Source organism: Rhinoraja longicauda, chromosome 19 (genome assembly GCF_053455715.1).
Source record: "Rhinoraja longicauda isolate Sanriku21f chromosome 19, sRhiLon1.1, whole genome shotgun sequence".
Classification (NCBI taxonomy): domain Eukaryota; kingdom Metazoa; phylum Chordata; class Chondrichthyes; order Rajiformes; family Arhynchobatidae; genus Rhinoraja; species Rhinoraja longicauda.
Genome location: NC_135971.1, coordinates 15,716,546 through 15,742,080, shown reverse-complemented (window position 1 = coordinate 15,742,080; position 25,535 = coordinate 15,716,546). Strand labels below are relative to the sequence as shown.

At 54.2% G+C, this 25,535-nt stretch overlaps 1 protein-coding gene across 7 annotated transcripts; it reads left to right on the top strand.

Annotated features, from left to right (window-relative positions):
• The first annotated feature begins 7,649 nt into the window (after positions 1-7,649).
• LOC144603144 (RNA-binding protein 4B-like) lies at positions 7,650-22,609 on the top strand. Of its 7 annotated transcripts, none has more exons than XR_013548550.1 (7): positions 7,650-7,952; positions 10,127-10,881; positions 12,526-12,648; positions 17,990-18,029; positions 20,400-20,459; positions 20,982-21,074; positions 22,147-22,609. XR_013548550.1 is itself a non-coding variant. In XM_078416304.1 (3 exons), exons 1-2 carry the CDS (start codon positions 7,664-7,666, stop codon positions 10,873-10,875), a joined length of 1,038 nt encoding a protein of 345 aa, XP_078272430.1. In that variant the 5' UTR covers positions 7,650-7,663; the 3' UTR covers positions 10,876-10,881; positions 22,147-22,609. The 7 variants fall into 7 exon arrangements, 1 of the variants encoding a protein (XP_078272430.1); XR_013548549.1 differs by having other exon boundaries at positions 20,400-20,497; XR_013548551.1 differs by lacking the exon at positions 20,400-20,459.
• Positions 22,610-25,535: the final 2,926 nt, after the last annotated feature.

Genomic DNA, 25,535 nt, shown 5'->3' with positions numbered 1-25,535 from the left:
GAGAGTTGTGAATTTGTGGAATTCTCTGCCACAGAAGGCAGTGGAGGCCAAATCACTGGATGAATTTAAGAGTTGGATAGAGCTCTGGAGGCTAGAGGAATCACGGGATATGGGGAGAGGTTGGGCACAGGTTACTGATTGTGGATGATCAGCCATGATCACAATGAATGGTGGTGCTGGCTCGAAGGGCTGAACGGCCTCCTCCTGCACCTATTTTCTATATTTCTATGATAGATTAGATATATTCTACATTTTAATGGTGTCATCACACATACTGTTCCCCCACAACACTGATTACACTGGGAGAGGCGGGTTTTGCTTACTAAAATGGCGGCCGTTACGCTCCTTTGCGTCCTTCACTTCAGTGTAGGCGATTTCAACGGAGTGGTCCATCTTGTTCCTCTAGTATCTTTGGTCTGCATCTGTATCTTGACATATAATCGCCATGGCGGATCTAGCTTCCTCTCACCCCCATTCTCCCGTCTTCTCCCTGTAACCTATGACTCCCTTACTAATCAAGAACCGATCAATCTCCACTTCCAAAATACCCAATGGCTCGGCCTCCTCCACAGATTCACCACCACCCTCTGCCCGAAGAAATTCCTCCTCGTCTCCTTTCAATAGTCAATATTCAATTTTATTTGTCACGTACACATAAATGTGCAGTGAAATGAAAGATTACCCACAGTCCAACAATAAGAGCAATAAAAATAAGCAATAACACACACAACTGATTGAGAATGATCAGCCATGAACATATTGAATGGTGGCTTAGCACTTCAATTCCCCCTCCCACTCCCAGTCTGACCTTTCTGTCATGGGCCTCCTCCAGTGCCATAGTGAGGCCCACCGGAAATTGGAGGAACAGCACCTCATATTTCGTCTGGGCAGCTTGCAGCCCAGTGGTATGAACATTGACTTATCCAACTTTAGATAGTTCCTCTGTCCCTCTCTTCCCCTCCCCTTTCCCAGATCTCCCTCTATCTTCCTGTCTCCACCTATATCCTTCCTTTGTCCCGCCCCCCTGACATCAGTCACCCATTCCTTCTCTCCTGAGATGCTGCCTGACCTGCTGAGTTACTCCAGCATTTTGTGAATAAATACCTTCGATTTGTACCAGCATCTGCAGTTATTTTCTTATACATTGAATGGTGGTGCTGGCTCGAAGGGCCGAATGGCCTACTCCTGCACCTATTGTCTATTGTCTTATAAACCAACACCAAACAAAAAGAAACATCCATCACAGTGAGTCTCCTCCAGTCATCTCCTCACTGTGATGGAAGGCCAGAATGTCTTTTCTCTTCCCCTGCCTCCTTTTATTCCAAGGCTATGCCCTCTGGTCCTGGAATCTCTTGCAACTGGGAAATATCCACTCTTAAGACTTTCATTTTTCGGTGTGTTTCAATGAGATTCCCCCCCCCCCACTCGTCTTTCTAAACACCAGTGAGTAAGAGGCCCAGAAGAGCCTTCAAATGCTCATATGTTAATCCATTATCTCCGGGATCATTCTCTTCTGGACTCTCCAACGCCATCACATTCTTCCTCAGATACGGGGCCCAAAACACCTCTCAATACCCCTAGTACGGTCTGACCAGCGCCTTTATTAAAGCCGCAGCATTACACATCCGTGCCTCGTCTTATCGGTTTTAGTGTAGCGCAGCGATACAGCGCGGAAACAGGCCCTTCGGCCCACCGAGTACGCGTCGACCAGCGGTCCCCGCAGACTAATATTACTCCTACACGCACTGGGGACAATTTAACATTTATACCAAGCCAATTCAACTACAGACCTGTATGGCTTTGGAGTTGCGAAACATTTGCATGGGAGGGGGGGGGGGGGGGGGGGGTGAGGGTCCTTTGTCATCTGGACTACAGGGCCTTGTGTTGGGCCTTTGTGACCTCGGTGTTTGCCAAAGCCGTTTCAGCCAATGGATCAGCGGTCATTATTGCCAAGTAGCACCAGACTGTCAGTTTGGCAACGAGAGAGAGAGGGAGAGAGAGAAACCAGAGTGGATACAATGACCAGATCATTGTCTCTTTTGTTAAGATAAATGTGGAAAAATCTCGCCGCGTCTCTGGAGAGAACCAAATTTATGTTTCAGGTCAATGATTTTAATATACATATATATTTATATATAATATGTAATATATAGAATGTAGACGATATGAGAATGATCCCAAGAATGAGTGAGTTAACATGTGATGAGAGCACTGGGCCTGTACTCGCTGGACTTTAGAAGGATGGGGGGTGGGACTTCATCGAAACGTACCGTATGAATGAAAGGCCTGGATAGATTGGATTTCCACTAGCGGGAGAGGTTAGGACCAGAGGCCATAGCCTCAGAATTAAAGGACATTCCTTTACAAAGGAGATGAGGAGGAATTTCTTGATTCGGCCCATCTAGTCAACTGCCATCTCTCCATAACCCCTGATGCCCTTGCACATCTGTCAACCTCCATCTTAGTACCTTTAGACCCGCCTTCAGACCAGTCTGAAGAAGGGTTCTCGACCCGAAGCGTCACCCATTCCTTCTCTCCGGAGATGCTGCCTGAGTTACTCCAACTTTCTGTGTCACTCCACCTTAAAAATATCCATAGTCTTGGCCTCCACTGCCATCTGTGGCAATGAATTCCACAGATTCACCACCCTTGATGATAGATCCCTCTGCCATGAGGCAGCGCCCGGTGTCGATGCTATCGATGGCGGGGAGGGCTGTGCCTGTGATGGACTGGGCTGGGTTCACTGTGCCTGGGATCTCTGGGTCATTAACGGTCATGTATCTCAGAGTTTTTAAATATAAGAAAATAACTGCAGATGCTGGTACAAATCGAAGGTATTTATTCACAAAATGCTGGAGTAACTCAGCAGGTCAGGCAGCATCTCAGGAGAGAACGAATGGGTGACGTTTCGGGTCGAGACCCTTCTTCAGACTGGTCTGAAGGTGGGTCTAAAGATATAGTGAGGCCCACAGGAAATTGGAGGAACAGCACCTCATATTTCGCCTGGGCAGTTTGCAACCCAGTGGTATGAACATTGACATCTCCAACTTTAGATAGTTCCTCTGCCCCTCTCTTCCCCTCCCCCTTCCCAGATCTCCCTCTATCTTCCTGTCTCCACCTATATCCTTCCTTTGTCCCGCCCCCCTGACATCAGTCTGAAGAAGGGTCTCGACCCGAAACGTCGCCCATTCCTTCTCTCCTGAGATGCTGCCTGACCTGCTGAGTTACTCCAGCATTTTGTGAATAAATACCTCAGAGTTTTTAATGGATGATAGGGAGGCACAGTGGTTCTATCGCCTCACAGCACTAGAGACCCGGGGTGCCATCCTGATTACGGGTGCGGAAGGTGCAAATTTGTACGTTACCCCCGTGACCTGCGTGGGTTTTCTCCGGGATTTCCGATTTCCTCCCACACTCCAAAGACGTACATATTTGCAGGTAGGCACAAAATGCTGCAGTAACTCGGCGGGACAGGCAGCGTCTCCGGAGAGAAGGAATGGGTAACGTTTCGGGTCGGGACCCTTCAGATTGGTCTGAAGGTAGGTCTAAAGGTATTGTGGAGGTTGACAGATGGGTACATTTACCCAGCCAATTAACCTACATACCTGTACGTCTTTGGAGTGTGGGAGGAAACCGAAGATCTCGGAGAAAACCCACGCAGGTCACGGGGAGAACGTACAAACTCCTTACAGTGCAGCACCCGTAGTCAGGATCGAACCTGAGTCTCCGGCGCTGTAAAGCAGCAACTCTACCGCTGCGCTACCGTGCCGCCCACGGTACGGGGAGATGGCAGTTGACTAGATGGGCCGAATCAAGAAATTCCTCCTCATCTCCTTTGTAAAGGAATGTCCTTTACTTCTGAGGCTATGACCTCTGGTCCTAAACTCTCCCACTAGTGACAAATCCACTCTATCCAGGTCTTTCATCATACGGTACGTTTCAATTATGTCTCCCCCCCCCCCCCTTCTAAACTCCAGCGAGTACAGGCCCAGTCCAGGTTTTGTAGGTAAATTGGCTTGGTATTATCAAAAAATGCCAATTGTCCCTAGTGTTTGGGATAGTGTTAGTGTGCGGGGATCACTGGCATGGTGGGCCGAAGGGCCTGTTTCTGCCATCTCAACTAAACTAATATAAAAGATCAGGCAACTGAACCATCCTACCACAACCAGAGAGCAGTGCTGAAGTACTATCTACCTCATTGGTGACCCTCGGACTATCCTTGATTTGTCTTTACTGGCTTTACCTTGCACTAAATGTTATTCCCTTATCATGTATCAATACACTAACGATAGAACTTTATTTATCCGGGGGCGGGGGGTGGGAATTGGTCTGCCAACAGTCATAAAATACAACAGGAAATTAAAGTGTCAAGTGGAAAGTCCAGGATTGGGGGATGTGCAAAGATTGGGGGGTGGGGAGGGGAGTCAGTCTATCCCATGACAGAAGGGGGAGAAGTTGTTCAGTTTGATTGCCACAGGGGTAAAGGATCTCCTGTGGCATCCTGCGCTGCAATGGATCGAATGTCATCATGTATTGTTTTTCTGCTGACTGGTTAGCACGCAACAGGAGCCTTTCACCACCTCGGTCGGTACACGTGAGAATAAATTAAACTGAAGTTCGTGTTTTGCTGGCGAATAAGTCATGCGGTCAGAAGTGAAAGGAGTAGTATCAGGCCATTTGGCACATCAAGTCTACGCCGCCATTTAATCATGTGCGAAAATAACTGCAGATGCCGGTACAAGTCGAAGGTATCACAAAATGCTGGAGTAACTCAGCAGGCCGGGCATCATCTAGGAGAGAGGGAATGGGTGACGTTTCGGGTCGAGACTGAAGAAGGGTCTCGACCCGAAACGTCACCCGTTCCCTCTCTCCTAGATGCTGCCTGGCCCGCTGAGTTACTCCAGCATTTTGTGATACCGCCATTTAATCACGGCTGATCTATCTCTCCCTCCTAACCCCATTCTCCTGCCTTCACCCCATAACCTCTGACACCCGCACTAATCAAGAATCTAGCTATATCTGCCATAGAAATCTCCACCAACTTGGCCTCCACAGCCGTCTGTGGCAGTGAATTGCACAGATTCACTACCCTCTGACTAAAGGAATTCCTCCTCGTCTCCTTCCGAAAGGAACGTCCTTTAAATTCTGCGGCTAGTGGACACATCCTCTCCACATCCACCCCTGACGTCCGTGCTAATTAAGAATCTAGCTGGAGTAACTCAGCGGGTCAGGCAGCATCTCTGGATAGAAGGAAAAGGTGACGTTTCGGGTTGAGACCCTTCTTCAGACTCTTCAGGGTTGCCGTCTGTGGCAATCAGTTCCACAGATTCACCACCCTGGGTAGACACAAAATGCTGGAGTAACTCAGCGGGTCAGTCAGCATCTCGGCAGAGAAGGACTGGGTGACGTTTTGGGACATAGAAACATAGAAAATAGGTGCAGGAGGAGGCCATTTGGCTCTTCCACAATCAGTAACCCGTACCTGCCTTCTCCCCATATCCCTTGATTCCACTAGCCCCGAGAACTCTAACTCTCTTTTAAATTCATCCAGTGAATTGGCCTCCACTGCCCTCTGTGGCAGAGAATTCCACAAATTCACAACTCTGGGTGAAAAAAGTTCCTTCTCGCCTTCAGACTGAAGAAGGGTCTCGACAGGGGCCACAGTCTTAGAATAAAGGGGAGGCCATTTAAAACTGAGGTGAGAAAAAACTTTTGCACCCAGATAGTTGTGAATTTGTGGAATCCTCTGCCGCAGAGGGCAGTGGAAGCCAAATCACTGGGTGGATTTAAGAGAGAGTTAGACAGAGCTCTAGGGGCTAGTGGAATCAAAGGGTATGGGGAGAAGGCAGGCACGGGTTACTGATTGGGGGCGATCAGCCATGATCGCAATGAATGCCTGCGCTGGGCCGAATGGCCCCCTCCTGCACCTATTTTCTATGTTTCTATGACCTGAAATGTCACCTATTCCTTCTCTCCCGAGATGCTGCCTGACCCGCTGAGTTACTCCAGCAGGTGATGTCTACCTTCGGTTTAAACCAGCATTTGGAGGGTTTTTTTTCCTTCGCCATTTCCTTCGCTGGTTCCGTCCCATCCTTTGTACTTTTGATGGGTAGAGATGCCTTCTGTTAGACAATAGACAATAGGTGCAGGAGGAGGCCATTCGGCCCTTCGAGCCAGCACCGACATTCAATGTGATCATGGCCGATCATTCTCAATCAGTACCCCGTTCCTGCCTTCTCCCCAATCCCCTGACTCCGCTATCCTTAAGAGCTCTATCTAGCTCTCTCTTGAATGCATTCAGAGAATTGGCCTCCACTGCCTTCTGAGGCAGAGAATCCCACAGATTCACAACTCTCTGACTGAAAAGGTTTTTCCTCATCTCAGTTCTAAATGGCCTACCCCTTATTCTTAAACTGTGGCCCCTTGTTCTGGACTCCCCCAACATTGGGAACATGTTTCCTGCCTCTAACGTGTCCAACCCCTTAATAATCTTATACGTTTCGATAAGATCTCCTCTCATCCTTCTAAATTCCAGTGTATACAAGCCTAGTCGCTCCAGTCTTTCAACATATGACAGACCCGCCATTCCGGGCATTAACCTATTAAACCTACGCTGCACGCCCTCAATAGCAAGAATATCCTTCCTCAAATTTGGAGACCAAAATTGCACACAGTACTCCAGGTGAGGTCTCACTAGGGCCCTGTACAACTGCAGAAGGACCTCTTTGCTCCTATACTCAACTCCTCTTGTTATGAAGGCCAACATTCCATTGGCTTTCTTCACTGCCTGCTGTACCTGCATGCTTCCTTTCAGTGACTGATGCACTAGGACACCCAGATCTCGTTGTACGTCCCCTGTTCCTAACTTGACACCATTCAGATAATACTCTGCCTTCCTATTCTTACCACCAAAGTGGATAACCTCACACTTATCCACATTAAACTGCATCTGCCATGCATCCGCCCACTCACACAACCTGTCCAAGTCACCCTGCAACCTCATAGCATCTTCCTCACAGTTCACACTACCACCCAGCTTTGTATTATCTGCAAATTTGCTAATGGTACTTTTAATCCCTTCATCCAAGTCATTAAGGTATATTGTAAATAGCTGCGGTCCCAGCACCGAGCCTTGCGGTACCCCACTAGTTACTGCTTGCCATTCTGAAAGGGACCCATTTATCCCCACTCTTTGCTTTCTGTCTGTCAACCAATTTTCTATCCATGTCAGTACCCTACCTCCAATACCATGTGCTCTAATTTTGCCCACTAAGAGAGTGGAAGTTTTGTTGCCTTCCAACACAGTGATGGGGTGTTTGTAGTCACTGTGATGGATGTTTGTGTTGGGGTCGTGTGTCTTGTGTTCTTTTCTTTTTTTGTTGTGTTCTGTGACTGCTGGAAATGTAATTTTGTTCGGTATCTCGGTATCGAATGACAATAAAGCTCTGTATTCTGTATTCTATGTGGGACCTTGTCAAAGGCTTTCTGAAAGTCAAGGTACACCACATCCAACGGCTCTCCCCTGTCAATGTTCCTGGTTACATCCTCAAAGAATTCCAGAAGATTAGTCAGGCATGATTTCCCCTTCGTAAATCCATGCTGCCAGTGTCCTTACATTGCCCCGCGTTTCTCCTCCCCCCAACAGAACTATGGGTTTGTGCACATGGACAACAAGGAGGCGGCGAAGGAGGCGATCGACAACCTGCACCACTACAAGCTGCACGGCGTCGCCATCAACGTGGAGGCCAGCAAGAGCATGACCAAGTCGTCCACCAAGCTGCACGTGGGCAAGGTCAGCCCCAACTGCACCAGCCAGGAGCTGCAGGCCAAGTTCGAGGAGTACGGGGCCGTGCTGGAGTGCGACATCATCAAGGACTACGCCTTCGTGCACATGGAGAGAGGCGACGACGCCATGACTGCCATCAAGGGGCTGGACGGCACCGAGCTGAAAGGTGAGCGGGCCGGGCGGGGCGTGGCGTGGCGGGGACGTGGCGCGCCACTGCCTCTGGCACCCGCTCTTGCTGTTGACGGAGTGCACCGTAGGGTTTGCCCACTGCAGAAGGAATCACTGGGGATGATGGGGTGGGGGGGGGGGGGGAACGTACAAAGGATGGGGCAGAACCAGTGCGTCTGGGAGTGCGGGGGATGGGCACAGGGTGTTGTGGGTACAGCAGGCAGCGAACGCAGAAAACGCCCACGCTGCCCTTCAGAGCGAGAGGATTTGAGTTTAAGGATTTGAGTTTGAGTTGAGGCCAGTTCGTTGGCTATATTTAAGAGGGTGTTAGATGTGGCCCTTGTGGGATACTGAGTTGGATGAACAGGCATGATCATATTGAATGGCGGTGCAGGCTCGAAGGGCCGAATGGCCTCCTCCTGCACCTATTTTGTATGTTTCCATGTTTAGGAGCAAGGAGGTCCTACTGCAGTTGTACAGGCCCCTGGTGAGACCGCACCTGGAGTACTGTGTGCAATTATGGTCTCCTAGTTTGAGGAAGGACATCCTTGCTATTGAGGGAGTGCAGCGTAGGTTCACCAGGTTTCCCCAGATCTCCCTCTATCTTCCTGTCTCCACCTATATCCTTCCTTTGTCCCGCCCCCCTGACATCAGTCTGAGGAAGGGTCTCGACCCGAAACGTCACCCATTCCTTCTCTCCCGAGATGCTACTGAGTTACTCCAGCATTTTGTGAATAAATCGATTTGTACCAGCATCTGCAGTTATTTTCTTATACCCCTGGGGATGATGATGGGGGGGGGGGGGGGGGGGCAACGTACAAAGGATGGGGCAGAACCAGTGCGTCTGGGAGGGCATGGGATAGGCACAGAGTGTTGTGGGTACAGCAGGCAGCGAACGCAGAAAATGGCACGCTGGCCTTCAGAGCGAGAGGATTTGGGTTTGAGTTGAGGCCAGTTCGTTCATTGGCTATATTTAAGAGGGAGTTAGATGTGGCCCTTGTGGCTAAAGGGATCAGGGGATATGGAGAGAAGGCAGGTACGGGATACTGAGTTGGATGATCAGCCATGATCATATTGAATGGCAGTGCAGGCTCGAAGGGCCGAATGGCCTACTCCTGCACCTATTTTCTATGTTTCCATGTTTAGGAGCAAGGAGGTCCTACTGCAGTTGTACAGGCCCCTGGTGAGACCGCACCTGTAGTACTGTGTGCAATTTCGGTCTCCTAGTTTGAGGAAGGACATCCTTGCTATTGAGGAGTGCAGCGTAGGTTCACCAGGTGAATTCCCGGGATGGCAGGACTGACATATGATGAAAGAATGGATCGACTGGGCTTGCATTCACTGGAATTTAGAAAGATGAGAGGGGATCTTATAGAAACACATAAATTTCTTAGGGGATTGGACGGGCTAAGTGCAGGGAAAATGTTCCCCGATGTTGGGGGAGTCCAGAACAAGGGGCCACAGTTTAAGAATAAGGGGTAGACCATTTAGGACTGAGATGAGGAAAAACTTTTTCAGTCAGAGAGTTGTGAATCTGTGGAATTCTCTGCCTCAGAAGGCAGTGGAGGCCAATTCTCTGATGTATTCAAGAAAGAGTTGGACATAGCTCTTACGGCTAATGGAATCAAGGGATATGGGGAGAAAGCAGGAATGGGGTACTGATTCTGGATGGAGAGAGGTGTGCGTCACTGTGGCCTTGTGTGTGTGTCGTGGTGTAAGTCGGCGTGTGCAGTTGCTTGCTGCAGTGGGTGGGGTGTGCGCTGGTCGCTGTGGCCGTGTGTGTGTGTGTCGTGGTGTAAGTCGGCGTGAGCAGTTGCTTGCTGCATGGTGGGTGTGCGCTGGTCGCTGTGGCCCTGTGTGTCGTGGTGTTAGCTGGCGTGTGTGGCTGCTTGCTGCATGGTGAGTGTGTGCTGGTAGCTGGGTCTGTGTGTCGTGGTGTTAGCTGGCGTGTGCGGCTGCTTGCATGGTGGGTGTGCGCTGGTCGCTGTGGCCGTGTGTGTCGTGGTGTTAGCTGGCGTGTGTGGCTGCTTGCTGCAGTGGGGAGGTGTGTGCTGGTCGCTGTGGCCGTGTGTGTCGTGGTGTTAGCTGGCGTGTGCGGCTGCTAGCTGCAGTGGGGTGTGCGCTGGTCGCTGTGGCCGTGTGTGTTGAGCGTGCCTGTGCTCCGTGTTGCAGGTAAGCGGATCCACGTGGAGCTGTCCAAGAGCCGTCTGCGGGTGCAGCCGGGGATGGGCGAGAAGAACACGTGCTTCCGCTGCGGGAAGGACGGTCACTGGTCCAAGGAGTGCCCGACGGACCGGCCGGAGCTGGGCGTGGGCGTGGGCGTGGGCTTTGCGGCCGACTACCTGGACCCTTACGGCATGTCTGGCCGGTACGGGGAGCAGGCCTTCTACGACAGCCGCTACGTGGACTACTACGAGAAGTACCGGGCGGGCGCGTACGGGGCGGTGGGCACTCCGTACCCGGACCGCTGGGGCGCGCAGCTGGGGGCATACAGCGCCGGCCTGCGGGAGCGCAAAGCGCTGGAGGCCTACGGGCAGAGCGCCATCTCCCAGCCGCCCACCTACTACGCCCGTGACCGCAGCCCGCTGCGCCGCGGCGTGGTCTCCACCGTCACCGACTACGCCACCGCGGCCACCGAGTACGCCGCCGCGGCCACCGCCTCCGCCACCGCCAACGACTACGCCGCCCAGGCCGCCAGCTACGCCGCGCAGGACTACGCCGGGGCCGGGTACGCCGGGTACGCAGCGCAGACGGCAGCCGCCGCCGCCGCCGCCGACTACACCAGCGGCGGCTACACGGCCGCCGACTACGCCGGCGCCTACGGCTACGACTACTCCGGGGCTGCCTCCAACACCGCGGCCTACGGTGCCGCCGCCACCGCCGAATCCTACGCCGGGCAGGCCCAGTACTCAGCCTACTAAACACAGGTGGGTGACGGGCAACCGGAGACCAGGCAACCCTGGGGCTGCACCACCACCACCTCCCTCACCCTCAACCCTCCCCCTCCCATCCCCCTTCAACCCTCCCATCCTCTCCCGCCCTCCCCCTCAACCCTCCCGTCCCCCTTCAACCCTCTCCTTCCCTCCCCCTCCCATTCCCCCCTCAACCCTCCCGTCCCACCACCTCTCCCTCCCTCCCCTTCAACCCTCTCCCTCCCCCCCTCAACCCTCCCGTCCCCCTTCAACCCTCTCCTTCCCTCCCCCTCCCATTCCCCCCTCAACCCTCCCGTCCCCACCACCTCTCCCTCCCTCCCCTTCAACCCTCTCCCTCCCCCCCTCAACCCTCCCGTCCCCCTTCAACCCTCTCCTTCCCTCCCCCTCCCATTCCCCCCTCAACCCTCCCGTCCCCACCACCTCTCCCTCCCTCCCCTTCAACCCTCTCCCTCCCCCCCTCAACCCTCCCGTCCCCCTTCAACCCTCTCCTTCCCTCCCCCTCCCATTCCCCCCTCAACCCTCCCGTCCCCACCACCTCTCCCTCCCTCCCCTTCAACCCTCTCCCTCCCCCCCTCAACCCTCCCGTCCCCCTTCAACCCTCTCCTTCCCTCCCCCTCCCATTCCCCCCTCAACCCTCCCGTCCCCACCACCTCTCCCTCCCTCCCCTTCAACCCTCTCCCTCCCCCCCTCAACCCTCCCGTCCCCCTTCAACCCTCTCCTTCCCTCCCCCTCCCATTCCCCCTCAACCCTCCCGTCCCACCACCTCTCCCTCCCTCCCCTTCAACCCTCGCCGTCCCTCCCCTTTCCTCCCTCCCCCTTCAACCCTCTCCCTCCCATCCCCATTCAACTCTTCACATCCCGTTCCCTCTCCGTTCCCACCACCCTCTCCCTCCCATCCCCTAGAACTGTCCCCTTCCCCCCATCCCATCCGCTCTCTCCCTCCCATCCCCCCTCTCTCCCTCCCATCCCCCCTCTCTCCCTCCCACCCCCCTCTCCCTCCCTCCCACCCCCCTCTCCCTCCCTCCCATCCCCCTCCCCCCTCCCATCCCCTTCTCCTTCCCACTCCCTCTCACCCCTCCCTCTCCCTCCCTCCCATCCCCCTCCCCCTCCCTCCCTCCCATCCCCTTCTCCTTCCCACTCCCTCTCACCCCACCCCTCTCTCCCTCCCTCCCACCCCCCTCTCTCCCTCACACCCCCTCTCCCTCCCATCCCCTTCCCACTCCCTCCCATCCCCCCCTCTCCCTCCTTCCCGTGGGACGGCCTGCCGGCATTCCCAGCCCCAGCCCCACGGGCAGAAGCAGTCACTGTCTCCCCTCGGCCGCCCGCCCGCGCGAGGTGCAGAGTAGGCCCGTGGGCCCCTGCCCGGGCGTCTGCATGTGTCGACCACTCTAGTCCGCACGCCTCTGTTGTTTATCGCGGTCGGGTATTGAAACTCTAGCTGTGTCGGTGTGCCCTCTCTCTCTCTCTCTCTCTCTCTCTCTCTCTCTCTCCCTCCCTCCCTCCATCTCTCTCTCCCCTCCCCTCCCCTCCCCCCCCACCCCCACCTCTCTCTCTCTCTCTCTCTCTCTCTCTCTCTTGTGCCCGGGCACTCTCTCCACACTCTCATGGGTCTTTTCCTTCTGCTGCCTACCTGCCTAGGAAGGAGAGGAGAGAGCAGGAAGTTCCCTGCCCCCCCACACACCTGCACTGTCGGACGGTGCCTCTCCTCCCACCAGCCGGGCTCGCTCCAGGTCTCCCCAGCCAAACCCGCCTCCGGCTTCGGTAGGTCATCGCCGAGAGTCCGTCTCAGCCAAAAGACAAGAACGGAGCCAGCGGCCGGCTTGGCTACGCGGGTCGCGGCGTCCGGCGGGCCCCCCCCCCTCCCCGTCGTGCTCGGTTTGGTCGGGAACGGAGCCACTCGCTGCCCGCCCCCTCCCCAGAGAAAAGCGCCCCCCCCCCCCCCTCCCACCCAAGAGCGGACAGCTGGATGTTTGCAGCGAGCTCTGGGCTATGTGCCTCGTCCCAAACTTCGGCCTGACACAAAAGGCTGGAGTAACTCGGCGGGACAGGCGACGTCTCTGGAGAGAAGGAACGGGTGACTTGGATGAAGGGATTAAAAGTACCATTAGCAAATTTGCAGATGATACAAAGCTGGGTGGTAGTGTGAGCTGTGAGGAAGATGCTATGAGGTTGCAGGGTGACCTGGACAGGTTGTGTGAGTGGGCGGATGCATGGCAGATGCAGTTTAATGTGGATAAGTGTGAGGTTATCCACTTTGGTGGTAAGAATAAGAAGGCAGAGTATTATCTGAATAGTGTCAAGTTAGGAAAAGGGGACGTACAACGAGATCTGGGTGTCCTAGTGCATCAGTCACTCAAAGGAAGCATGCAGGTACAGCAGGCAGTGAAGAAAGCCAATGGAATGTTGGCCTTCATAACAAGAGGAGTTGAGTATAGGAGCAAAGAGGTCCTTCTGCAGTTGTACAGGGCCCTAGTGAGACCGCACCTGGAGTACTGTGTGCAGTTTTGGTCTCCACATTTGAGGGCGTGCAGTGTAGGTTTACTAGGTTAATTCCCAGAATGGCTCTTATTGAAACATATAAGATTATTAAGGGGTTGGACACGTTAGAGGCAGGAAACATGTTCCTAATGTTGGGGGAGTCCAGAACCAGGGGCCACAGTTTAAAAATAAGGGGTAGGCCATTTAGAACAGAGATGAGGAAAAACTTTTTCAGTCAGAGAGTTGTAAATCTGTGGAATTCTCTGCCTCAGAAGGCAGTGGAGGTCAATTCTCTGAATGCATTCAAGAGAGAGCTAGATAGAGCTCTTAAGGATAGCGGAGTCAGGGGGTATGGGGAGAAGGCAGGAACGGGGTACTGATTGAGAATGATCAGCCATGATCACATTGAATGGCGGTGCTGGCTCGAAGGGCCGAATGGCCTCCTCCTGCACGTATTGTCTATTGTGACGTTTCGGGTCGAGCCCCTCCTTCAGACCGAAAGTCACGGGTGAGATATAGACGATGATGTAGAGAGGCAAAGAACAACGAATGAAAGATGTGCAAAAAAAAAGTGACGATGATAAAGGAAACGGGCCGTTGTTAGCTGTTTGCTAGGTGAGAACAAGAAGCTGGTGCGACTTGGGTGGGGGAGGGATAGAGAGGGAGGGAATGTCGGGGTAAGAGGAAGTTGGAGAGATCAATTTTACACCACTGGGTCGACAGCTGCCCAAGCGAAATATGAGGTGCTGTTCCTCCAATTTGTGTTTCGCCTCACTGTGGAGGCCCAGGACAGAAAGGGTCAGTGTGGGAATGGGATGGGGCGGTTAAAGGGTTTAGCAACCGGGAGATCGGAGGTGCCTTCTTCCCCCGAGTCTCAGTCTGAAGAAGGGTCTCGACCCGAAACGTCACCCATTCCTTCTCCCCAGAGATGCTGCCCGACCCGGCTGAGTTACCCCAGCGTTTTGTGTCCGTCTTCGGTCTAAACCAGCATCTGCAGTTCATTCCGGCACTCACCGGCCTGACTCTCCGCGCCGCGCACTCCCAGCCGCACAGATAGTGCCCGCGGAGTTTGGCACTGTCCCGCCACGCTGCGCTTGTGAGTTTTATTTCCCCCCCGTCATTCCAAGCTGCATGTTTGCTGGATTGTTGCTGGTGTGTCACTTGGACCTCCCCACACACACAGCGGAAGGCTCCTCTCCATGGTCACCCCCCCCCCCCCCCACACACATTTCTGCAAACCCCTCACTTTTGACACCCCCAGCAATCGATAGACTGCATGTAGTTCTGCTTTAAGGCCATGTAGGAAACCCCACCCTATACAAGGCCATGTCACAGCAGACTCCAAGCTGGAGCAACACAGCAGGTCGCCGGGTCATAAGCGATAGGAGCAGAATGAGGCCATTCTGCCCATCGAGTCTCCTCTGCCATTTAACCATGGCTGACCTATCTCTCCCTCCACCCAACCCCATTCTCCTGCCTTCTCCCCATAACCCCTTGACATCCATAACTAATCAAAAATCTATCTGCGCCTTAAAAATATCCATTGACTTTGGCCTCTGCATCCTACTGTAGCAATAATTTCCACAGATTCACCAGCCTCTGACCAAAGAAATTCCTTCTCATCTCCTTCCTAAAAGAGCGTCCTTTAATTCTGAGGCTGTGACCTCTGGTCCTAGACTCTTCCACTAGTGGAAACATCTACACTACACGAACATGTCCCATCTACACACTAGACCAACATGTCCCATCTACACTAGACCGACATGTCCCATCTACACTACACCAACATGTCCCATCTACACACTAGACCAACATGTCCCATCTACACACTAGACCAACATGTCCCATCTACACTAGACCGACATGTCCCATCTACACACTAGACCAACATGTCCCATCTACACACTAGACCAACATGTCCCATCTACACTAGACCGACATGTCCCATCTACACACTAGACCAACATGTCCCATCTACACTAGACCGACATGTCCCATCTACACTACACCAACATGTCCCATCTACACACTAGACCAACATGTCCCATCTACACACTAGACCAACATGTCCCATCTACACTAGACCGACATGTCCCATCTACACACTAGACCAACATGTCCCATCTACACACTAGACCAACATGTCCCATCTACACTAGACCGACATGTCCCATCTACACTACACGAACATGTCCCATCTACACACTAGACCAACATGTCCCATCTACACTAGACCAACATGTCCCATCTACACTAGACCGACATGTCCCATCTACACTAGACCGTCATGTCCCATCTACACTAGACCAACATGTCCCATCTACACACTAGACCAACATGTCCCATCTACACTAGACCAACATGTCCCATCTACACTAGACCGACATGTCCCATCTACACTAGACCGACATGTCCCATCTACACTAGACCGACATGTCCCATCTACACTAGACCAACATGTCCCATCTACACACTAGACCAACATGTCCCATCTACACTAGACCGACATGTCCCATCTACACTAGACCGACATGTCCCATCTACACTAGACCGACATGTCCCATCTACACTAGACCGACATGTCCCATCTACACTAGACCAACATGTCCCATCTACACTACACCAACATGTCCCATCTACACTAGACCGACATGTCCCATCTACACACTACACCAACATGTCCCATCTACACTAGACCAACATGTCCCATCTACACACTAGACCAACATGTCCCATCTACACTAGACCGACATGTCCCATCTACACTAGACCGACATGTCCCATCTACACTAGACCGACATGTCCCATCTACACTAGACCAACATGTCCCATCTACACTACACCAACATGTCCCATCTACACTAGACCGACATGTCCCATCTACACTAGACCGACATGTCCCATCTACACTAGACCGACATGTCCCATCTACACTAGACCAACATGTCCCATCTACACTACACCAACATGTCCCATCTACACACTAGACCAACATGTCCCATCTACACACTAGACCAACATGTCCCATCTACACACTACACCAACATGTCCCATCTACACACTGGACCAACATGTCCCATCTACACACTAGACCATCATGTCCCATCTACACACTAGACCAACATGTCCCATCTACACTACACGAACATGTCCCATCTACACACTGGACCAACATGTCCCATCTACACTAGACCAACATGTCACATCTACACACTGGACCAACATGTCCCATCTACACACTAGACCGACATGTCCCATCTACACACTGGACCAACATATCCCATCTACACTAGACCAACATGTCCCATCTACACTACACGAACATGTCCCATCTACACACTAGACCAACATGTCCCATCTACACACTAGACCAACATGTCCCATCTACACACTGGACCAACATGTCCCATCTACACACTGGACCAACATGTCCCATCTACACTAGACCATCATGTCCCATCCACACTACACCATCATGTCTCGACCCCAAACGTCACCCATTCCCTCTGTCCTAGATGCTGCCTGACCTGCTGAGTTACTCCAACATTTTGTGACACCATCATGTCCCATCTACACTAGTCCCACCTGCCTGCGTTTAGCCCGTATCCCACTAAACCTGTCCTACCCATGTACCTGTGTCAACGCTGCAAAAGTACCTGCTGCAACTACCTCTTCCAGCAGCTCGTTCCACACACCCACCATCCTTTGTGTAAAAAAATGTTATCTGTCAGATTCCTCTTAAATCTTTGCCCCCCCTCACCTGAAATCTATGTCCTCTGGTTCACGATTTGTCCAACTCTGGGCAAGAGATTCTGTGCATCTACCCGATCTATTCCTCGTGATGTTGTAAACCCCACAGCCTCCTCCCTCTGAGCATTGGAACTTTAATTTTAAACACACACAGTTGAAACGGGCCCTTCGGCCCACTGAGTCCGTGCTGACCATCGATCACCCATACACTAGTTCCATCGTATCCCAGTTTCCCATCCGCTCCAATTTACCAATGCCACTTAACTTTCAAGCGCGCACGTCTTTGGGGGCTGGAACACCCGGAGAAAACCCGCGCTGGTCACGGGGAGAACGCACAAACTCCGTCCAGGCAGCGCCCATAGTCGGGATGGAAGCCGGGTCTCTGGCGCTGTGAGGCAGCAACCTGCAAACTGCGCTGGAGTGTTTCACCCTTGTATCTGCTTCTGCCGCCCTTTCAGCCTCTACGTCCCGGACCGGCTTTAGTTTTGACCCCCACCCCACCCCACCCCCACTTGTGTCATTGTGTCTGTCGCTGTACCTGGCTGAGACTGGAGCTCTGCCTCGGTTACTTTGTGGCTGGCGGAAGGCGATGGGCACTGAGGCACGGGGCTGGGCGAGTGCAGGTGAGGCGTGCGCGCGTGCGTGCCGGGCCCCCGTTCCGGCTCTGCTTTGCCGCGGTCGGCCCGGCGTGACTCCCGCCGTGCAGAGGGAGCGGAGCGCGCAGCGGGAGATTGCAACCCGCCTGCCTGCGGTCGTCCCCCCCCAGCGACGGAGCCGCCTTGTGGATCGGTCGGTGGCCGCGGTGACCTGTGAGCAGTCCTGCTGCCTGCTAACGCGCGGCTAGGTTACATGAGTTGTGCCTCTTGTGTTCCAGATATCCCGTCTGCACCGCTTTGTACAGACCTATTTCTAACGTGAGCTAAGAAAGTTTGTCGTTTCGATTACACCTAGTGTGCAGGCTTTGATCTCTTCTCCCTCCCCCCTTTCCCCCCCCCCCTTCCTTCCTCCCCCTCCCCAACATAACTCCTCCACTACCTGACCTGACCTACGTCACCCCTCCACGACGTGACCTACTGCACGCCTCCAGTACCTAGGGTTGCCAACTGTCCCGTATTAGCCGGGACATCTTTTATTTTGGGCTAAATTGGTTTGTCCCGTATGGGGGCGCATTTATCCCGTATTAGGCCCGGGGGGGGGGGGGGGCGCTGTGGGCCTGGACACTGTAGGTCCGGACACTGTAGGCCCGGGGTCGCTGTAGGCCCAGACACTGGAGGTCCTGACACTGTAGGCCCGGACACTGTAGGCCCGGACACTGTAGGCCCGGACACTGTAGGCTCGGACACTGTAGGCCCGGACACTGTAGGCCCGGACACTGAAGGCGCGGACACTGTAGGCCCGGACACTGTAGGCCCGGACACTGTAGGCCCGGACACTGAAGGCCCGGACACTGTAGGCCCGGACACTGAAGGCTCGGACACTGTAGGTACGGACAGTCTAGGTCCGGAGGCCCGGGTGCCGCCTGTCGGAGGTTGCCTAGCAACCCGCCTCCTGGCCCGGGCGGCCGCCATTAGTGGAGTGGGAGCACGTGGCCGCTGGCTGGGTGAAGTCACGCGGTGCGGGGGCGGGGGGGGGGGGGGGCGGTGATGTCACCTGTTGTGCCTTATTTGGGAGTGAGGCAGTTGGCACCCCTACCAGTACCTGACCTGACCTCTGTCACCCCCTCCCCTCCACTGCCTGACCTGACCTACTTCAATGGTTTAATGGTGCTGTTATTGTCACGTGTGCAAAGTGCTAACGCTGTGAAATTATTTTCCTTACAAGCAGCAACTGTTCTGCCATACCCCCCGACCGTCGATTAGCAAGGGTGCAGAGAGTCTACCGATCCCGCTTGCAAGGGGGCGCCATGTTTTTGCCGCCATTTCCAAAGTCCGTGTTCTTGTTCCTTTGAGCGGTGCCCCGTTCCAGGCAAATCTCTTCCTCGAAGGCCACATCCCTCTCCTCGCCTGTCCAATTCCGTGCCCCCGGGGGGTGTGAGAGCCTACCTCCAGTCCCCGGTTCCCTCTCCTCAAGTCTCCCACCGGCCTCGCTTCCTGCCCATCGTTCCCGGCTCCATCCTCACGATCTCTCTCCCACCATCACAGCAGTGGGGGCAGGCAGCCATTGGCTCTGAAGGCTGGTGAGCTTGAAATGATTCCCCCCCCCCCCCCCTCTTTCCAGCAGAGGCAACAGGCTGGTATTCGGGTCTCTCTCCTTCTCCCCCATCACCCACATCTCCCCCCCCCCCCCCCCCCCCCCCCGTATTAAAGACAGGCAGAGAAAGCTGCAGTAACTCAGCGGGACAGTCGGCGTCTCTGGAGAGAAGGAATGGGTGACGCTTCGGGTCGAGACCCTTCTTCAGAACTCTTCCAGTCTGAAGAAGGATCTCCCGTTCCTTCTCTCCAGAGAGGCCGCCTGCCCCGCTGAGACGACTGTCTGTCTTTGCTTTAAACCAGCAGCTGCAGTTCCCCTCCTACACATCCCGCCCTCCTGTACTACCCGCTGCGCTGGGCCCGTGCCCCTCAGCGCTACCCCCCCTCTCCCGGATCACCGTGCAGGGCAGTGGAGCTGGAGGAGGGGGTGAGGCAGGTCTTGTTTCCTACTCCTCCCAGGCACCTGTTTATTGCATGCTGGGCATGTACAGCAATGGAGGTTGGTTGGTCGGTCGGCGTCAGAGAGGTGCCTCGTGCTACCCCGCGGTGAGGCCGTTCGGCCCGTCGTCCGCGGTGTGATTTGTGCTGCGGTCGCGGGCATTTCAAGTGTTTTCCCCCACCCCCCCCACCCCCATCCGTGACCACGTTGTGCGTCCATCTGCGCGGTGTCCATCTGCGCGGTGTGGCGGTGTTAACGAGAGGAGGAATTGTGTGCGTGTGGGAGGGGGAAGGGGTTGGGAGGGTGGAGGAAGACGTCTAAACCCCCCTCCACCCTCGAGTACTAACCCTGGTCAGCCCGAGAGCGCCCGGAAGCGCAGCCGGCATCTCCGCCCCTGCCCAGCGAGGGGGGGGGGGGGGGGGGGGTCCGGGAGAAGAGACTGTGAGGAGTTGCAGCAGCAAGGCCGGTGTCGGTACCTTTCCCCCCCCACACCCACCCTCACGAGTGCGGAGTGCATTTGCCGGTGGCGGCGAGGCGAGGCGTGGCGAGGCATTTGCTGGTGTTGCCGGCGGTTGGTGTTTGTGTTCGCGACCAACCCAGCTCGCGGGTTTGCTGCATGAACTGAAATGCTGTGTCATCTCCCTCCTCTTTGACAGTTGTGTATCCAGTTGGAGACCCAGCTCCCGTAGCCACCAGCGCAGCGCAGACTGTGGAAGGTAGCAACTCTCAGACTAGCCTCAGGTTGCGTCACATGGTAACTGGCGCTTCGTCCATCGCTTACTCCCCCCCTCTCCCCCTTCCTCTTTATTTGTCCTTTATTCCCCCCCCTCTCCTAATAGTCACTGGGACACTGATCCCAGGTGGCCCCTCCCCACCTCTTCTCCCCCCCCCCCCCCCCCCCCCTGTTTTTTGTTTCTCCTCCCTCCATCCGGCAAGAGTTGGCAGCGTGGTGCGGGCACAGCGCGCGACCTCTCAACATGCGCGGACGTACGTGGGCGCGGGCACAGGCACGCCTCTACCCCTCCCCTCCCCCTCCCCCTCTCCTTCCCTCCCTCCCCCCGTGTCCAGGCTCAGGCCCAGTCTATGCTGAAGGGGTGTCGAGGGTCAGTGGGGGCGTGCAGAGACCGAGAGAGGGACAGACAGACAGACAGACAGACAGACAGAGAGAGCGAGCGAGCGAGAGAGAGTGAGAGAGCGCGGCTGCCGATTTAACCTCCTGCTCTTGTCCACCTTCCCAGTCGCCATCCCCAGCAGCGGCCGACACTCGAGAGATGGAAGTGCAGTTATAGAGTGCGGAGGGGCCTGAACCAGCCTGGTGCTACCTGTGACAGGTATAGAGCTGGCTGCCGCCCGGATGTGTGCCCGCAGTCTGCAGTATGAAGCTGCTTGTGTTTGCCGCCTCCTGGAGACAGGTGTTCCTATTATATCCTGCAACCCCTGCCCTTGCCTTAGACCTTTGCCTCGGCGGTTTTAAGAGGCGGGCGGGCTGGCCAGACTCCAGCCCCGGGCGGCCATGTTAGCACGGGTGGCCGTCTTTTCTTTTGGAAAAAAAAAAATAATAATAATAAAGCTCGAGCCAAAGAGGTAGGTTGTGGAGGAGGAAAGAGGAGCGGAGAAGTTTAGGGAAGGAATTCCGGTTTTGGAGGTGGGGGGGGGGGGGGGTGTGTGGGACAGAGGGGGGTTTTGCCCAGGAAGGGTGGGGTGGGGTGGGGGGGTTGTGCAGAGCTCCCGGTGAGGTGTGGAAGCATTGCCGGGTGCAGAAAGGGGCCGCAACGCAAGCCTGTGGTACTTGCACGGCAGAAGAGTCGTCGGTTCGGGCGCGGCGGCGTTGGTGTTTGCAGCGGCGGCCTGTCCGGTCCCGGGGGGCAAGGGAGGGTTGTGGTGCTTTCCCCCCCCCCCCCCTCCTGCTGCACCCTCTGACGCCATTCAGTTGTGTTCCGGCACCTCTCCAGCAGGCTGGCACAGTTGCACCCCCCCCCCCCCGCCTCTCTCTGCCCGTCCACCGCTCCCGTCCGCTCGTATGTTGGTACCGCCCTCAGGACCTCCACACTAACCTGACTCCTGCAGAGCCCGTTCATGTAAACAGCCTGGCGTCAACTCCTCTCCACTGCGCTGTGAGTGAACCCCAACCATCCACCAGGAGATTTCGAGAACAACAACAAAAAACACTTCAGCGATTCTTCTAACTTCTCTCTGGCCCCTCTTCCCCGACAGGTCTCAATTTACCTTTTGTTTTTTTTGTTTCGACATGTTTGGGGCAAGAGATGTGGCCCTGTAAAGACTCAACTCTGTCGGGGTGTGCGCGTGCGTGCGTGCGCGCGTGTGCGTGTGAGCGTGTGCTTTCTCCCTCCCGTGGCCACTAGAGTATCTTTGAACAGTTTGTGATGTGTTTCCCCTTTGCAGATTTGGCAATGTCTGTCCGTGTGACCATGGCTGCCTCGCCCCCGCCCGCCTGCTCCACGCACAAACTCGGCTCGGAACTGGTGCAGGGTACACACACACACACACCATCGAGATTCAGCACCGAGGACTCCGGCCGGGGACAATACTATCTGTAGATGTGAAATGTTGGTCTTTTTCTTTCAAAATACTAGCAACAACAAAAAAAAAGTTGATTTTCTTTTTAATTTCCCCTCCCCCCCCACCCACCCCCAATATGATCTGTGACTGTTCTGGGTTTTTATTTTGAAGTTGTTACTCTTTTTTTTTTAAAAATAAAGTTTTTTTTTGTGTTGTTGGTAAATGTTGTGGAGCTCTAAACAGGGAGCGACTACTGAATGTAAAGCTGGAGGTGATCACGAAACTTCCCCCCTTTCCACCCCACCCCCCACCAGTAGCACCCTATAATAAACAATCAGTATTTGAACCGACACAGAGTGCGTGTAAAGTTGCTTTTGACTCCGCCCGGCTCAGGGAGAAACCGTGTCCAAACAGGCCCTTCGGCCCACCGAGTCCGCACCGACCAGCGATCCCCGCACATTAACACAAGGCTATGCACACTGGGGACAATTTACACATCATCACCTCTGACAGGCGAAGTGAATAACATTGATTATCTTGTTACAATGGCACCTGTCAAGGGGTGGGATATATTAGGCAGCAAGAGAACAGTCAGTTCTTGAAGTTGACGTGTTGGATGCAGGAGAAATGGGCAGGAGTAAAGACCTGAGCGACTTTGACAAGGGCCAAATTGTTCTGGCCAGACTATTGGGTCAGAGCATCTCTGAAACGGCAAGGCTTGTGGGGTGCTCCCGGTCAGCAGTGGTGAGTACCGGCCGACAGTGGTCCGAGGAGGGACAAACCACAAACCGGCGACAGATAGGGTATTGGGCGCCCAAGGCTCATCGATGCGCGAGGGCAAAGAAGGCTATCCCGTCTGGTCCGAACCGACAGAAGGTCGACTGTGGCACAAGTCACAGAAAATGTTAATGGTGGTGACGGGAGGAATGTGTCACAATACACAGTGCATCGCACCCTGCTGTGTGTGGGGCTGCACACGGAGGACCAACAGCACATTAGGCAGGTGGCCATAATGTTTTGGCTTATCAGGTCATAATGTATTGGTTGATCATTGTATACCAAGTGTACAAACCTATGCCAATTAACCTACTGTACATCTTTGGAGTGTGGGAGAAAACCGAAGATTGCTGTCTGCACGGAGTTTGCACGTTCTCCCTGTGACCACATGGGTTTTCTCTGGGTGCAAATATAATGACCCCAAGACTTATATAGTTCGGAGCTTATTTGGAGGTTGCCGTGTTTAATAGCATGATGGTTGCGGGGAAGAAGCTGCTCCTGAACCTGGACGTTACATTTTTCAGACTCCTGTACCTTCCAATGGCAGGGGTGAAATGAGAGCGTGGCCAGGGTGGTGTGGGGTTTGGATGATACTGGCTGCCTTTTTGAGGCAGCAACTCTTGTAGATCCTATCGATGGTGGGGAGGTCAGTACCCGTGATGAACCGGGCAGTATTCAGTGCAGGCAGAAAAAAGGTGGTCTTGGCATCATGTCTTATCTATATACTAAAACTCTCGTTTGTTTGTTCCTGAACTACAGCCAAAACGGTACACGGTAGCACGACAATTTTAGGCCCAGCTTACTCACCGTCGTCCCATTGGTGCTAATGGAAGAAGTTTCATTGAAATCGGTGTTATATTTTAAAAGTTATTCACATTTTAAAGTTTTAATCTATCTCCTAGGGAGGGGGAGGGGAGGGTGGTGGAAGGTGGGGAGGGTGGTGGAAGGAAGGGGGTGGGGGAGTAGAGGGTGCTGCACTAATGCAGGAGAGGTTTGGGCACTTGGTCCAGTAGGGACTTAAAGATGGGCATGTTCCCGTGCTGTACTGTTCGAAAGGGACTACTTATGGCTCATCAGCACCAATCCTTGTGAAGATTTGTGACCCTCTCTGGGAGACCATCTTAATGGGACATTTCTACATTTGAGACTTTTTTTTTTTTCTGGTGCCTTATTCTGCTGACTCATTTCCCCTTCTATTGCATCTGCGACTGGCATTTCCTGCTGTTTTTGTTTGCACTGCCTCTTCACTGCACTCCATGCTAAAGAGACCTGGTGATCTTAGCCGCATCAAATATGCTGGCAATCACTCTGCAGTGAGCACAACGTCGCCTTGCTTGGGAGGGAGCCAGCAGTCAACAGGATGTGGCCTAAAAGAGGGAGTTAGATTTAGCTCTCGGGGCTAAGGGAATCAAGCGATATCAGGAAATTTGAGGAAGGACATTCTTGCTACTGAGGGAGTGCAGCGTAGGTTCACCAGGTTAATTCCCAGTAGTGTAGGAAAGTAACTGCAGATCGAAGGTATCACAAAATGCTGGAGTAACTCAGCAAGTCAGGCAGCATCTCAGGATAGAAGGAACGGGTGACGTTTCGGGTCGAGACCCTTCTTCAAAGACTGATGAGGAACTCTGAAGAAGGGTCTCGACCCGAAACGTCGCCCATTCCTTCTCTCCTGAGATTACTCCAGCATTTTGTGATACCTTAGGTTAATTCCCGGGATGGCGGGACTGTCTCATGAAGAAAGAATGGAGTGACTGGGCTTGTATTCAAGATAGCTTTATTTGTCATCCAAAAAAAAGTATTCACTGGAATTTGGAAGGATCTTATAGAAATAAATGAAATTCTTGGGGATTGGACATGCTAGATGCAGGAAAAATGTTCTTGATGTTGGGAGAGTTCAGAACCAGGATTCACAGTTTAAGAATAAGGGGTAGGCCACGACATAGTACGGATTTTAGGGCCGAGTGGTCTATCTTGCTCTGTTATCTCTGACGCGGACCTGTCCCCCGCCATCTTTGATACTGGCTGTGGCCGGTATCAAAGATGGCGGGGGAGCGGTCACGGAGGGGAGGGGAAGGTTCCGGGGGCCTAGGAGCGGAAGTCAGGGGACGGGCGACGGACTCGTCCGGAGGGGAAGGTTCCGGGGGTGAACACCAGAGCTGGGAGCGGAAGTCAGGGGAGGGAAGAGGGGGAAGGGGATGGAAGAGGGGGAAGGGGATGGGTGATGGACCGGTCCGGAGGGGAGGGGAAGGTTCCGGGGGTGAACACCAGAGCTGGGAGCGGAAGTCAGGGGAGGGAAGAGGGGGAAGGGGATGGAAGAGGGGGAAGGGGATGGGTGATGGACCGGTCCGGAGGGGAGGGGAAGGTTCCGGGGGTGAACACCAGAGCTGGGAGCGGAAGTCAGGGAAGGGGTGGGACGACGGACCGGTCCGGAGGGGAAGGTTCCGGGGGTGAACACCAGAGCTGGGAGCGGAAGTCAGGGGCGGGGGAAGGGGATG

Coding starts and splice junctions, on each gene's coding strand:
- LOC144603144 (XM_078416304.1), top strand. CDS start 7,664: ATGGACAACAAGGAGGCGGCGAAGGAGGCGATCGACAACCTGCACCAC. Junction 7,953..10,126: donor GGACGGCACCGAGCTGAAAG/GTGAGCGGGCCG, acceptor TCCGTGTTGCAG/GTAAGCGGATCCACGTGGAG.